The sequence below is a fragment of the Sinohyriopsis cumingii genome, chromosome 12 (genome assembly GCF_028554795.1).
Source record: "Sinohyriopsis cumingii isolate HCF-2022 chromosome 12, ASM2855479v2, whole genome shotgun sequence".
Classification (NCBI taxonomy): Eukaryota; Metazoa; Mollusca; class Bivalvia; order Unionida; family Unionidae; genus Sinohyriopsis; species Sinohyriopsis cumingii.
In genome coordinates, this window is record NC_142972.1 from 100,544,592 (window position 1) to 100,559,934 (window position 15,343).

At 34.6% G+C, this 15,343-nt stretch overlaps 1 protein-coding gene across 1 annotated transcript in view; it reads right to left on the bottom strand.

Moving 5' to 3' along the window:
• Window positions 1–13,716, bottom strand: part of LOC149787095 (TPR and ankyrin repeat-containing protein 1-like) — a 55,442-nt gene extending 41,726 nt beyond the window's left edge. The window contains exons 1-7 of the mRNA XM_089977613.1: window positions 12,984–13,716; window positions 9,962–10,166; window positions 8,494–8,668; window positions 5,263–5,657; window positions 4,424–4,594; window positions 2,189–2,499; window positions 1,368–1,502 (exon numbers count right to left, since the gene is read on the bottom strand). Of these exons, the coding sequence (XP_089833739.1) occupies window positions 1,368–1,502; window positions 2,189–2,499; window positions 4,424–4,594; window positions 5,263–5,657; window positions 8,494–8,668; window positions 9,962–10,166; window positions 12,984–13,706 (2,115 nt within the window). The 5' untranslated portion in view covers window positions 13,707–13,716. The remainder of the gene's footprint in view (window positions 1–1,367; window positions 1,503–2,188; window positions 2,500–4,423; window positions 4,595–5,262; window positions 5,658–8,493; window positions 8,669–9,961; window positions 10,167–12,983) is intronic.
• Window positions 13,717–15,343: the final 1,627 nt, after the last annotated feature.

A 15,343-nucleotide genomic window follows, 5' to 3' on the forward strand; every position in this document is an offset into this window, starting at 1 on the left:
TGAGTGAGACCTCAACATAATTTCAATGAAAGTTTTGGTCAAAATATGTGTGAAACCTCATCAAACTTTAAAGTGAAATGAAAAATACTAAGTGATGCCATGTTGGATCAGATTTTGTATGCAAGATAGAAAATGGCATTGCCCCATAGGACAAATAAAACCTAAATCTTATTTGATAATGTCTGTCAAAATAAAATTTATGATCCATTGTAAATATTACTGTGAATATTTATCATTGATTCCCAATAATATCTAAAAATCATTAGGCAGTTTAATACATAATATAAATCAGAAGTATATTTTTTATGGTTTAGACAGAAAATGCTTAAAAAACCCGTCTGAAATCTGCCTTGACATTTTCATTATTGGATGGGGTTTCTGCAGGTATTTCCATGTAATTAGGCAGAAATAAAGATTCCGCCTAGTAACAGTAATTTCAAGCAATATTCCACCCTGAATCTGCCTAAAAGTGATAATAAGGGGAATCTAGGCTTAATATTGGGAATCTAGGCTAAATAAGCGGAATAAACATATTCTGCCTAGTAGATGGAATAAACAAATTCCACCTAGTAGGTGGAATAAACTAATTCTGCCTAGTAGGCGGAATAAACAAATTCCACCTAGTAATAGATGGCCTAATTTGTATATTTCAGGCTGTATTCCACCCTGAATCTGCCCTGAACCCACCTAAAATTTATAATTAGAATCTAGGCTTTAAGGGAAATCCGCTTTAAAATTCCATCTGGAATCTGGTTAAAGTCAGGGCGGAAGTTTTCATACAGGCAGAGCCAAATTTTAAGTATCTTTTCTTTCAAAATCTGTCAAGGTGAAAGTTTTCACAATAAAGTTATCTTGTGTGGAGTTTATAAATACTGTTTCCACCAATGGTAAAAATCATGACCGTTTCATCAAATTTCTTTAAGCATCTGATATACCTGTATATGTGATAATGGTAGGTTGTACATTCAATCATCTACACATTCCTGGAGATAAATTCTTTGAGTAGATGTCTACCAATCCTGATTAAAGTCAATTCAACAATTCCAAAGAAAATTCCAACGAAAATGTCAAAATATGTTTTGTTTAAGAAGCAACGATTCAAATAATATTTGAGCAAAGTATGTTTCAAAAAACATTCATTTTAAGATCACTTTTGTTGTCATTCGAGAGAAAAGGTCAAATATTGCTTTTTGAATACAGCAGATCTCTTTTGGTGGAGTAAATAACATAAAAAGTTGATGAACATGTGATGACAAGGTGGTAATGACACAAAAATTGCATGTCCTTCTGCCAGATGAACTAATTAAAGGTGGTTGTGAATGTAGTACAATTCAATATGAAATGCATTAATTGCTACTGTAGTATACCATTCGAGTTACAGCAGCATGTTGCTCATGGTCTTCACTATCCATATTGTCATCTTTCTCCCCATCAGTATCCTCATCTAACAATTCCATTCTGCTGAGGGGACAATCACTGTCTGACCACCCCTGTATATCTACCTGTACATAAAAATAAGTCTTGATTTGCTTTAAGAACTTGAACATCAAGTCTGCACAGTGGTAGTAAAATGATATCTGCATAATTACACATGCAAATGAATGGGTATATTTAATGCAATATTCACTTGCAGTTTCACTAGTGAAGTAACAAGAACAGCACTTACATCAAAATTGCTGTCCCCAGCATACATGCACTTGAAACAGCAGGAATCCATATTAGGACACAGTCAATATCTAGTGATATAAGTATGTTTTAAAACAAATGGCCTTATCCGTCGGATACATTGAGAAGAAACATTAAATAGATACATTCTTTTTTATTTTCCATATATTTTTCTTATTTTATCTAAGACAAGGGAGCCACTGATACTACTAGTTTTATTTGTGAGTAAATCAGCTTTCCACTATATTGACAATCATATTCTCTAATTGTTGACAGTACATTTTCTTAAAATTTTCAGGCCTGGATATTCACCACTTATTCTTACTTCTGTTAAAAAAGAGATAACTTTCTGCCACAGAAAGCTTGTCAATACAAGAAGCAATTAGATGTTGCCAACTTATAAATGGAACTGTGACAATTTATGCATGTGTATGTCTGTGTATATACATTAAGCATATTGCATTCTTGATGAAGTTGAACAAAAGTGAGGCAATACTGGTTTCACTCCAATAGTAAATGTTACCTTCAAACTACCATCTTCCTTCCTTGCAAAGAAATATGGGGCACCAATGGATGCATCCAACATTAGCAAAAACTGTCTAGAGGTGATAAACAGTGGGTACAAACATTCATCTACATCTTGAAACCTGCTCGGTAGATTTTTTGCCTCTTGTTCTACATGATTATGTAACATGTAACATGCACGACTCAGCTCATGGAATTGCTTCTGTGCCTCACTACAGAGAACTGCATTCTTTGTTACAAAGATCTGATGGATGTGGTATTGCTGCGAACCAGAATTGCTCTCTTTTGTAATCCCAGCAACTACAGTTCCTGGCCAAGGAAAAGAGATCCTGCTCAATAGCATCTATATTTTTGAGCACATTTAAGCTCAAGTTCAACATTATGAAACATAATTTACAATGATGATAAAACCATAAAACTTTCTGAATTTTCTAAGCTTGTGTCCCTCTACTAGATGTACCTATATGTAATGCTATAACACACCCCAAGCACAAACTCTCTCTAAATATATATATTTATCGAGTTAGTTTTGAGGTTTTGAGTTTGAGCCTGACAGTTATGTTCAATATTGCTCTGATAACTGTACTACTGAAACAGACTTTTTGATTACTGCACTAGTGATTTAATTACTGTACACCTACTTTAATCAGTTAATTAGTGTACTACAGATTGATATTATGTAATTCTGCCTTTGATTCATGTGCTATTTCTTTATTAGACTACATTGATTACTTTACTACAAAATACCTCTTCAATTAAACTTCAAACTATTGTGCTAATGCTTTGATTATTGTATTTCTGTACTTGTACAGTCATTACTGTACTTTTTGTATTACTGTACTTTTACTATGATCACTGTACTTTTACTGTGATTACTGGTTGCAAGCATTCTGAGAAACAACAAATGTTCAAATACTGCTTTTGATTACTGTACTTTACAATCATTTTAAAAATACACAATTTTAATAAATTATTGAGACATTAAGTAGTAAATACTGTATTTATCCAGACATTAATATAATTTATACAGTATTATGCACATTGCAAGTGAAGTAATGGTTATCTCATAAAAATATTCTGATCAAATTGTTGTTGTTGTTGTTTTAGGGCTTAATGCCATTTTTCAGCACAAGATAGGCTATACATGGGGGCCAGTATAACTGGTGGAGGAAGAACACTGGAATATTCAGGAAAGAACCACAGACCCACGAGACGCTACTGGCAGGCTTTCTCACATACCCACACTAGCCAAGCCTTGGATTCGAACCCACGCAGACAGAGGTGAGATGGCAGTGATCCGTAACGGTGAGCGCTTTAGACCACTCGGCCACTCAGGGACCCCTGATCAAATTCCATTATCGTTACATTATCAACTTGTATATGACAGCATAACCTACTTTTATGACTAGATGCATCTAAAATGGGGTCATGACTATTTTATAACAAGCTTAAATTTCTGACCTTCGCTTTTATATGTCATTACCTATTTGCAAGGCAAAATACATCTGACTGACATTGTAAATATCATAAAACAATTTCAAAATTTGGCATTAATTATGTAATGAAACAATTAGATACCTTTGCTGTGGAGAATATGAAATTCAATGAATCAGCAAGCTCTGCACATATTTGGTCAATATGAAGTTGTATTGTTCATAGTATAAACCTCAACAACAGTCAATAGTTATAGGCAAACAAACAAGCAGGCATAGTTATTGATAAATTGTCAAAAAATATTTGTTTAATAAGAAAACAAACTTAGATAAATTCATATTTAGTTAATCATAATTAAGAATGAGACTTGATTATATACAATGTGTCACAACAGCTAAGTGATTCGAAAAGCTAAGTGATTAAAATGATATTATTTAAACTTTCATATAATTAAATTCAACAGTACAGGCACATGTTATGTGCAAAGGTATTTTCAGGGCTTTGATAGTCAATAGTTGTGGAAAGTTAAGAATCCAACTACAACATTCAACATCCTATTACATCCAAATGAGCTTTTAAATGTTTAACAGCTTTAAAATGAAACTTCACTACATCCTAAATCATTAAGAAAAGAATTTGACGATATTTAGTCACTATTCACATAGTTTTGTACAAGAGCGCATAAAGGATGATGATGTTACAAAATCCTATAAATTCTCCTCAGTTTACTGTGCACACTGTGTGTTGCAAAACAAATAATTGTTAAATGAGATTTTAGATTTCAGAAGATAAAACAAACCTGAATATGTCTTTTTATCATTTAAATCACTCTCATCCCTTCTATCCTCTTCCATCTTATGGCAAACATATTTTAAAGAATGTGGTTGGAGGGGGTCATCAGCTTCCTGGGCCATTGTCCAGTATTCACGGAATTTAGAAAACAGACGATACAGGCAACAGGTTGTCTTTCCTGATAAAAGAAATCAGAAGTATATCCATGGACCATGAATGCCCTAATAAATTTTTTAAATTTTTGTTAGACAATGCTGTACTCAACAGGATCACTCAACAAGCTACACAAACCACCAGCCCAAATTGACACTGAATCTAGCACTAAACCTAAAACACTTGAGCAGCTGATATAAATGATTTTTACAGTGACCCAATTTGATAGATATGCATATTTTCTAAGATGGATTCACACAAGTCAGCATAACTCTGAGATAAAAATACTCCAGAAATGGATCTCAACGCCACATTTAAGTAAGTACCAATCAAACAAGGCTAAAATTAAAGGTCCTTTCCACGTATGTAACAAGACTGAAAAATCCACTGACTTCATTTACTCTTTCCAAGGATTCCTGCTTTTATTTCTTCCCCCAAACTTAATCTTAACATCAAAATGACTGCAATTCTGCTAGCAGAATTATCATTACATTTGTACTGTGCCTTTGCATCGGCTCTGTTTAGAGATTGGGCAGGCATGGTTGTCAAACTTAGAAAGTGCTTCGGACCTCTGCTGCTCCTATTGCTTAATCTCATGGGCATGTGGTCATCTATCCTAAATTAGTAACCAAAACAAAACTGATATTTTTAGAAACAAATGTCATAATTCTACATACTGGAAATTCTACTAACCTGTACCACTGCGACCCAGTAGCAGTAATGGAGCATTGGATCTAAGTGTGATGATTGCATGTTCCATTTCAGTGACACAGAACGGGAAGTCCACTGTGACATCAGTATTCTGCAAAACATGGTTGACAAGTGTGGAATTAAAGGGGTAAAATTTCAGGGTGTGATATTCTTTTTTGCTTGGACTTGCTGGTGGGAAATATTGTTGCAGCTGTTTCTTTTGCTGTGCAGGTAAGCTGTTTAAGTTGACCTCCTGTTCTACTTCAACAAAGAGCATGGGAATCCTTCGTTCTGCACTGGTTTGGGTCTGAAAGGATGGAAGAAGTTTCTTCTGAATATGGCAGGTCTTTCCCCAACTGTGAGACCTGATGATTCTCTTCACAGATTTTTTAATAGATCTGCAAGAAAAACAATGTATCTGCTTGAAAAAACGCAAATCCAATTTGTACCAAAAATAAAATTTCACAACATACAGACTGGTAAGGAAGACTCATGCCAAGATTCACAATGATAGCTTATGGCTGACTTGAACAGGATTAGAACATATGTATCATTATGAGCCTTAACTAATAGCTAAACATAGAGCTACCAAGGACAACCTCAGAACAGTATTATGCCTAGCTGGAAGAAAATTGATTTCACTAAAAAAACAAATGTTCATATGAAGAATTAATCCCTTTATGGTGCCAGTCAAATTCTGTTTCTTTATGTCAGAAGGAGAAGATTTTCTCCTGGTTAATCTGTGTACACAACCACCAAGTGCCTACAACATTTGCGATGTTGCAGCCCTATGCATGACTGGAATATATAAAGTTACAGACCTTGACAGGCTACACCAAAAGGTTCATCTTTGCAAAAGAAATAAATTTGCTTTCGAAAGCAGAATCTCTAAATTTCAAAATCTACCAGAGACCAGGAGAATACATTTTCCAAAATATATGAGGATGAGTAATTTAATGACCATACAAATATAGAAATAGAGACAAAACAACGATGTACCTTGACTTGGAACCAACTGAAAGATTCTGGAAGATGGTCAGAATACTGGAAATAACAAGCACCATTAATTTATGTACTGATATGCCAGGTGACTGTTGATTTGTTATATCCCTTGATTATATTTGGGGAAAGCAAGATACTTAATTTGTCTTCTTTTTGTGGTACTTAATGACACTCTTCAGCACATGGTAGGCAATACATGACAGCCAGTACATCTGGTGGAGGAACAACCTGGGAAAACTGGAAGAACCACTGACCAATAGGAAGCTACTTGCAGGTTCTCTCAAATACTCACTGGCTAAGCCAAGACTCATACCCACCCTGACACAGGTCAGATATCAGTGATCTGTAAAGGCAAGTGCCTTAGACCATTAAGTCACACAGAAGCCTTCTGGGTGACTTAAAGAATTTGAAGGCCCTATAGGGAACTGCAAAAAAAGACCATCAAGAAAAAGCCTGGATGGATGAACACCTCATGTTGGCCTAAAGAATACAGAGGAAATGCATAACAGGGATTAAGTGCATTCTCACAGGATTGTGAATTCACTTCATGATCATTTGGCTTGTGTAGTGAAATCTAGAATACCAGTGGCAGTAATCCTATGTGCCAAAGAAAACAAAACCATGGCATTTATGATGTCTTTCAGCTCCAAAATAAACAAATAAGGTAGCTCAAAGATTGTTCACAATACGAAACCTGTGTGAAAGACTTGCACTTGAACATGAAATTCAGAGCTACATACAGACTCCCAATAAATTCTTAAATTTGACGCAGGCAGCACCAATAACAGGCAGTTCTGGCATGTAGCCAGCAACCAGAATCAACAGTCTGGAATCAATTGAAACTTCTTGGTGGATGCAGCAGATCTAGAGCTGTATTTTCCAATGCAGACACTGAAAGGAGATTTTCCATTGTGAGGAAAATTCAGGCTGACTGTTGACTCACTAACATTATATGTTAAGATGATGAGGAATGCCACCAATATAATCCAAAAGATGTTACAAATGCAGGATACAAACTCCACAACCATTTTTGTCCTTTCTTTCCAGTGATTTTACTGTCTGAAAAAAGTGAGTGAAATAAATCAGCAGCATGACTAGCTATTAAAAGAAATTTAGTGAAACAAACTTCCAATCAAATTATATCAATATCAAGGTTTTCTCTGATATTTATAAACACTGCAAGTTCAGACAGTGCTGTAGATGATGAAGCAGTAAGCTGATGTTTATTAGCTTTTTCATGCAGTTTTGTCATGGGCCCCTCCATACCCAACAGCGAAATCAGAATTATACATTTTGCAAAATGAAAAGTTTTCTCCTTTGCTAAAAGGTTTCACAAATCTAAACAAGATGGCATAATTGTCCATCCATTTCTGTTTTCTTTTCTTTGCTGGCAAAAATTCTGAATCTTCTGCTTTCCTTTTTTGACATGACAAAGGATACATGCAATGGATTTATTCTGAGAATGGAATCGGGTTTGATCTAAACAGGAAACTGCAAGAAAGTTTTTAATTTATGTTTTATTTAAACAAATGAATTTTTAGCACAAAATATGTACACCCATATTCAGGTCCAAAATCCAGGACAATAAGAGGAAAAATGGAACACTAGAAAGCTATGTAAACCAAATATTGTATAGATTACAGAAGTTCTTGTGTTTACATTATATATTGTCATTAAAAGATTTCACATCATTACTGGAAGAAAATGCACAAGTGGTCTCATAATTGTAACCACTCCTGCCTTACAAGAATTACCTATCAGATATTTGACAGCCTTCATGGGATGGATAAATTTTAACAATAAATTGCTATTCGTTGTGAACTTAGGCATAGTCACATTATTGGACCTTGAACAAGTCTGTATGTGCTAGTCTCAAAGATTAATAGTCATTCATTGATGTTTTTAAAATGTTGCTATAGTACTTCTAGAATAATTTGTTGACATTTCACAACGTTTACCTGACAACAAGGTGCACTCTGCAAATAGATGAGATAATAACTGAAATCTGTATACATAATTTTTACACTCAGAAGTGTACAAAGGTTCTGTTGCTGGTTATGTGTTTCATAGGCCTTCATGTCTTTTATTTATTGGTATGTGCATTACTTTTGGCTATGTCCTAGCTTGTTACAAACATAGCAACAAATCTGCTTGCCATGCAGACACCTCTGACAAATACTATGTTCCATGTTCTTTTTAAATAATGGAGTGGGTAAAAATAAATGCATGTACCTATGCAGTTTAACGTGATCAAGCTCAATGTCCCAGACACGGATGATTTCTGAGTAGATATTTCCACTGATGACAGAATGAGAAGTACCCGTCTCATCTCCTGCCAGGCAATGGTCCATGATTTTGCTTCTACGCTGGGAGAAAGCAAGTGCAAGCTGCCACAGTACTCTTCCACCTACATTTAAAAATACAACATGATGAAACTGACTGATGGTGCTACTAAACATACATTTATGACTACCCCAGACTTATTCACAGATGCATGTGAACCTCCCAGCTGGGGGTGCTTTCCTCCCAAGATGATTGTTTTCTTCCAGCCCTTCCACTAATCGCTACATTCTCCCATGTATGCAAATTTATTACTGAAAATTCTATTTTATCCATTTTTCTTTCTCACCTTGATTCCAGTGTCCTATATTTAAGGTAATACTCATTTTGATCTGGTTTGATCTGGACAAGACAATGTAGCTGCTAATTTCAAGAAAGATAAAACAATTAACATCCCTTCCGATCTGTCTACTGGGCTGCTTTGACTTACATATTGTAGGTTTGTCAAGATGGATTATATGTGTGACTGGAAATAATTCCAAAATGATTAAAAATGTTCACTGATTATGGTTGGATTATGCAAGAGCTCAATCAGCATAAAATAGTTAACTTTACTTTGAATCTCTCCATATGTTAGGTTCTGCTTTGGTGTTTAAAGTTCTTCAGATTCTATATGTGATCAAATTAATTCAGACTGTCTGAGAGTAAATGGGCAGAAAATAGCATCAGTTTGGCACAAAATAAATTTAACTCATGCTCAGCTCAGTTATAAAACAATTATATAACTGTTTTTGTCATCATGTGGTGGCAGAAAATCCCTGGGTTTTTCCCAATGTTCATCAATTTTTTGCAAAGTTCAAGGACCTTTCACTGTCAGGAAAATATAATTTCTCCAAACTTTGTCCCGATTTCCTGGTAGCTGGAAACACAATAACAATAGTCATCGACTCAATGCAGGCCAGAATGCATGTGTCTTTTCATATGGAGCCATTTCCATTCATTCTTTTTAATCAAATATATTAATATCATCTTTATAATTAATCTTAAAGTGTGGGGGAATAGTTATGCGAAGGGGGAGCTTCTTCAGTGTTTCACTAGGTGGGACGTATCCTACTAAAAAAGATTTATTTCTCAGTCAAGGCTTAGTGTGTTTATACATGGTAACCATGAATAGTTTAATGGCAGGATGCATTCTGTTGTCAACTGGACAATAAAATACTATTATCAGAGGTGGTCACATCATCTTGCTGCTCATTTCAATTTATGCAGTTTTTAATTGTCTATTGACCTTAAGTTCCTTCAAAAAGCATGCTCTTGCTAAACAAATTATCTGAATGGAAAAACAACCAGACAAAATCAAACTTCCACTGCTGCAGTGAGAGGTATCATAATTATCATAACCACATACTGCCATATATACCTTTGGCCACCTTGGCTTCATAAAGCTGCAGATCATGTGGCACCTTACTCAACTTCTTACAGAGGTGCGGCTGCCATTCCCCACTGGCCAACTGGCAAATACTTTGAACAATCCTAGTCTTTATCTGCTTTGGCATGCCTTTATCCTGCAACTTTTTCCACACATCATCTGTGCAATGTACCTCCCAGGCCAAATGATCAAACACCTATTAAAGGCATAAATTCAAATTTTAATAAAATGTATAAAAAATGTTGGCAAAGAATTTACAAAGGTTAAAGTAGTATGCTTGGAAACAAATCTTATTCACAGGGAGCTACATTATCTCAGCTGCACAAGTGTCACAGGTTCAATACCTGCCCAGACCAGCCCATTTTGGAACAGCACATAGCTCAAAATTCTTCTGCATTTTGGAAAAGCAGCCTATTTATAGGTACATGTTGAACCGGAAGGAGACACTTAGAACTATACCATATACAACATCCTAGCATGCTTAGTTTTAATGGACATATTGTGGCAACCAAACATTTGCAATTATTTTGCTATTTTTATTACGTACTACAAAGCTTTAGTGCCAAAATAAACAAGAATTTGATTAAATAATTCATCAAGATGTATTGTATGTTGTTAATCAACAATTTTCACAATAAATCCATTAAGTCTTGGTGCTTTTCTTCAATGTGTCTTATGTAAAACTGCTTCTCAATCATGGGTAAATGATAGCAAGCCAATGTCTGCAGTCATCTGGCATACTCAACCAAGCACCAAAATAATGTGGTTGTATAAACATGTTCCTTACCTGAATTTATAAATCAACTAATCTATCCACCTGTTAAAGATAACAATAAACTACCAATGCTTGCAAAATCAACCATAAATACACACATGCTGAAACAAGTCTGGAGCAGTTTTCACAGTTGTCATATCCACTCTTAATAATTCTTATATTGCAGACAGAAATGCAAACAGCTGCTCCCATATATACACAAACAACTTTTCAATGTTATGATAAAGCTGTATGTTTTGCTGCACTGTTGTCGACCATTGACTGGAACAGAACCATTCAAGTTATTGTTGTTGTAGGGTTTAATGCCATTTTTCAGCATCAAATAGGTTATACATGGCAGCCAGTGTAACTAGTGGAGCAAAAACCCTGGAAAACCCCAGGAAGAACCACAGAACCACTAGAAGCTACTGGCAAGCTTTCTCACACTGACCAAACCTGAGACTCGAAACCCATGCAGACAGTGGTGAGATGGCAACAATCCATAATGGCCACTTGAAGCCCCCATTAAAGTTGTAGGTGTGGAGGGATTTGCTATTATAATCAAGCATACTATGCCTTTTTTTGTTGTTGCTCTCCAGTAATTTAAAGTCATCATTATAAACATTTTAATAAATATTTTATTTATTTTATTTATAGGTTCCTTTGCCTTTTAAAGAATGACTCAGCTGTTTTTCTGGCACTCATTATATAGTCATGAAATTGAATGATTTACTCCCAGTGGTTAACCATAATCACTAAGGCAATTACACTGTTCAATTTTTATCTCAAGAACATTATGAAGTCAATAATCTCCTGCATGAAATCCAGTTTAAAAATTTCAAACCTAAATACAAGTTTCTATTTTAAACCTCCCAATGACTGATTTATCCATTTTATTGCTGCTGAAAGGTCTAAAACATTTTGTACATGTCCAGCATGTTTCAGAAAGTAAAGTGTTTTATAAGTCTGTGTGTATTAGCAAGAAATTAAATTTTTGGATGTGAATGGAATCGAGAAAAACATTATAAATTATGAATATTTGTGCATACTTTAGATAGAGTTAATATTCTGGTTACCATGAGACTAGCTGGGGAATACATATACTATTTAGATCACATTTGCCAACTGTCTTCATTTAACTGACCTGGCAGGATATTGAATGGTACACTACACAGCTAGATGGCACTTTGTTGACCCTGGCGATCAAGTTACAATACTGTACTGGTCACAACCTTTCCCTAAAACTCAAACAGTCATAACATTTTTATGTTTATTCTTCTGTCAGTACACAAATAAAAATATTTAATAAAAATATGTTACATGAATGGAGAAACAAAGAAATATAATTTCTGGATCTATATGTACATGAAGCATGTCCTTTCAATACTGCACTAGAGTCAGATTCTGATTTTGAGTCATTCAAACTGAAATCAGCAAAGGGACTAAAATTATATCAATAAAACAATGTCTGTTTTTTTTTAGTTACAGCTAGGGTAAGCTCCCAAAAGATTAATTTTGCTTAAACTCTTGCTTTCATTATCAATTAATCAGACCCATGTATAGTCTAATTTAAATTCACCTGTTCCCATGTTTCCATTAATTAGTACTGCGAGTTCCTCAGCTTTAGCATTGCTGCAAACACAGTGATGTTCATTGCAGCACTAGTGTAATTTGGACATACGCTCCAACATGTTGGTATGTATAACAACATAATTAAGTCAGCTTAATACTTTACAGAACTACACTCAGTAACACCTGCTTGCACCACAAGTAAAATATAGTCACTCTACTTTATATGTACTTTTACCCTCTCCCAATGTGACTCAAGAAAGGCATATATTTACTGAAACACAACATAGGCAAGTATGATATATGCATACAAAGAAATACAGATAAACAATGACATTCATCTATGATGGCAGGTTACCTTTTGTATGAAAGAATAGAATGACTTCTCAGAAACATAAATAAAGTTTTCACAACTGTGAACAATTACAGTGAAGTGAAGTTACTTCTGAGGTATGAATCTAATATTTCTTTCTAAGTGAGAGAGAGATAGAGAGACTGAGAGTAAGAGGGTGATTCTACCCTAATAAGATCTTCCCTGTGTCATCTGGCTCGGGGGAATATTTCTCTTTTTGATCTAGGTGATTCAATTTCTTTATGAGAAATTAGGACTTAGACCAATTGTTTTGGAGAAAAAAAGTAGATATATATTGCAACCTATAGGCATCACATAATTAACATATATGCAAATACCTGAGCATCAATGTCCATCTCTTCTATTTTCTCCATTTCCTCTGGTTTCATGGCAAGTGAACTCACAGCATTATCTGAGTCAGCCTTTTGTTCCACTCCTTCCTCCTCCTTTTTCTTACTGACATGAGATTCAATATTTTGATTGCTTTTCTTTGATTCTAGGTCTGTGAATGAACTTGATTCTGTAACTTTAACACTAACCTGCTTTGATTTCACTGACAGTATTGTCTCAGTTGGTTCTTGTTTTGGTCCAGACACGGAAGGTTTGCTGGCTGATAAATCAAACACAGACAACTTGCTGTCCTCTAAGAGTTTGATCATTTCCTCAATTTTCTTTAATTGAGCCTCTGTCTGTGTGGAACCTTTCGCCACTTCAGTAATCTTCCTGGCTGTTGTCTGCTGTATTGAACTTTTCTTAATTGTTCCGTCTTTTACACGAGAACTACTCCTATTTTGGGGCAAGTCTGGAGATGCGACCAGTCGAAGGAACTGTTTCCTTCTGTCATTCTCATTGGTTATGTAATCTATTGGCAGTTTTTCCTCTGAGTTACGAACACTGGAGTTTAGCTTGCGGGCACAGAGTATCTCAACAGCTTTAAGTGCTGTGTTGCTGAATTTACACTTTGCAAGAAGATGGAATAAGCAGTCTCCATTAGCGTTAACTTGAGATGGGTCTAAACAAGCAAACTTCTCTGGGTCAGAATCAAAGTGTCTCAATAACATCTCAAACAGAGCGAGATATTCTAGAAAATAGTTCAGAAAAAAATATTAACTCAAAATCTTCCACATAATATATAAAACATCAAACTCAATGTCATTAAATGTGACTCTATTATTATCATTATTTTAAACGTTAATAGTTTGTCTCTTGTGGGATAAAGGTATGGTAATGACAACCTATCTAGGTGAGACAGCTAATTAAATAAATATCTAGTGACCAACTGTATAATGTATTTTAGTAAGGCAACACAATTTCAATTCAATATCAAAACAGTTTGAGTGTTTTTGGTATTCTTAATGTACCTACATTATTGTAGCTTTAATTTTATGTACAAACTGTCATCTGACTTACAACACAACAAAAATATACATTGGATTCATAGTTAATATTTGTTACAGCAACACTGTATATGTATGGTAGAGCTCAAGCAATATTTTGATTCCCCATGCTTCATGGTGGGGCTTGAGGAAGCGTGGAGCAGATTACAAAAAAACCTCCATCATCTCCGTATGTCTTGACAGAGTAACCATGGCACATAAGAGATGACAGATCGGCACATCACACTTTCTTGTACAATTGCATATGATGACCAATATGGAGTGGATGTGGTCTTTCTAAATGGGTATACACTATTATTTATGACAACTGCAAGCATGCTCGAAAGAAATTAAGAGTGAAAGAGAGAGAAAGATCATTTTACCCACATATTAATCTCTTTCAGCACTAAACTTGCTTCCATTTTAATTATGGAACAAATGTGATCCTTCAAGTAATCAGAAACATTTGCTAGTTCTAATGTAGACAATGGATTATACTTAATGCCGGAACGATTTTTAGAAATGATTAACATAATGACAATGTCTCACAAATTTTATTAATACCTTTTGTGCAAAGAATATAATATTTTTTTAAAGATATGTTATCAGAATCTATATATGCATTCAGGTCCTTATTTCAGTTGAAATGTGTGACAGATCTGGTTTAATGATCATTCAAAAGTCAGTAATAATTGTACTTAGTGCAGTAAAAAAACAATCAATACAATCTGAGTATTAAAACATTTACATTCATATCTGACTGAAGTCAAACTCAGTAGCACAAGTTCTGATAGTCACCTCAAGCCTGACTTCTCATTAACATAATGTAAAATTTATTTTGACACTAAATAGAAGAATAATATAGGTGTAATTAAAAATGGAGAAAACATAGCTCTGGTGGTTGATGTGTGAACATATATAAATGAAAATTATTAATTGGCTCTAACTAACCATGAACTGTTCCAGATATATAAAGATGAGGATGAAAAATTAGCTCTTATTCATACTGAACTGTTGTAAAGAAAACATGAATTCATGCACCAGAATCCTAAAAACACCATCTCAGCAAGGCAGTCAATTTTTTTCCATAAGTTTAAACATTATGTTCATCTGAAAAGTTTGTAAATTACAAGTATATTTTAATTTCCAATCATAATAATAATAATAATAATAATAATGAGGACTTTGTATAGTGCCTAATTTTTAGAAGCTCTAAGCACTTTACAACATTAGACAACACCTATAACATAAAAAAACATATAATGATATGATTACAAAAACAAACACCATGAAATTAGAAAACATTAAAAAAAAAACATGCT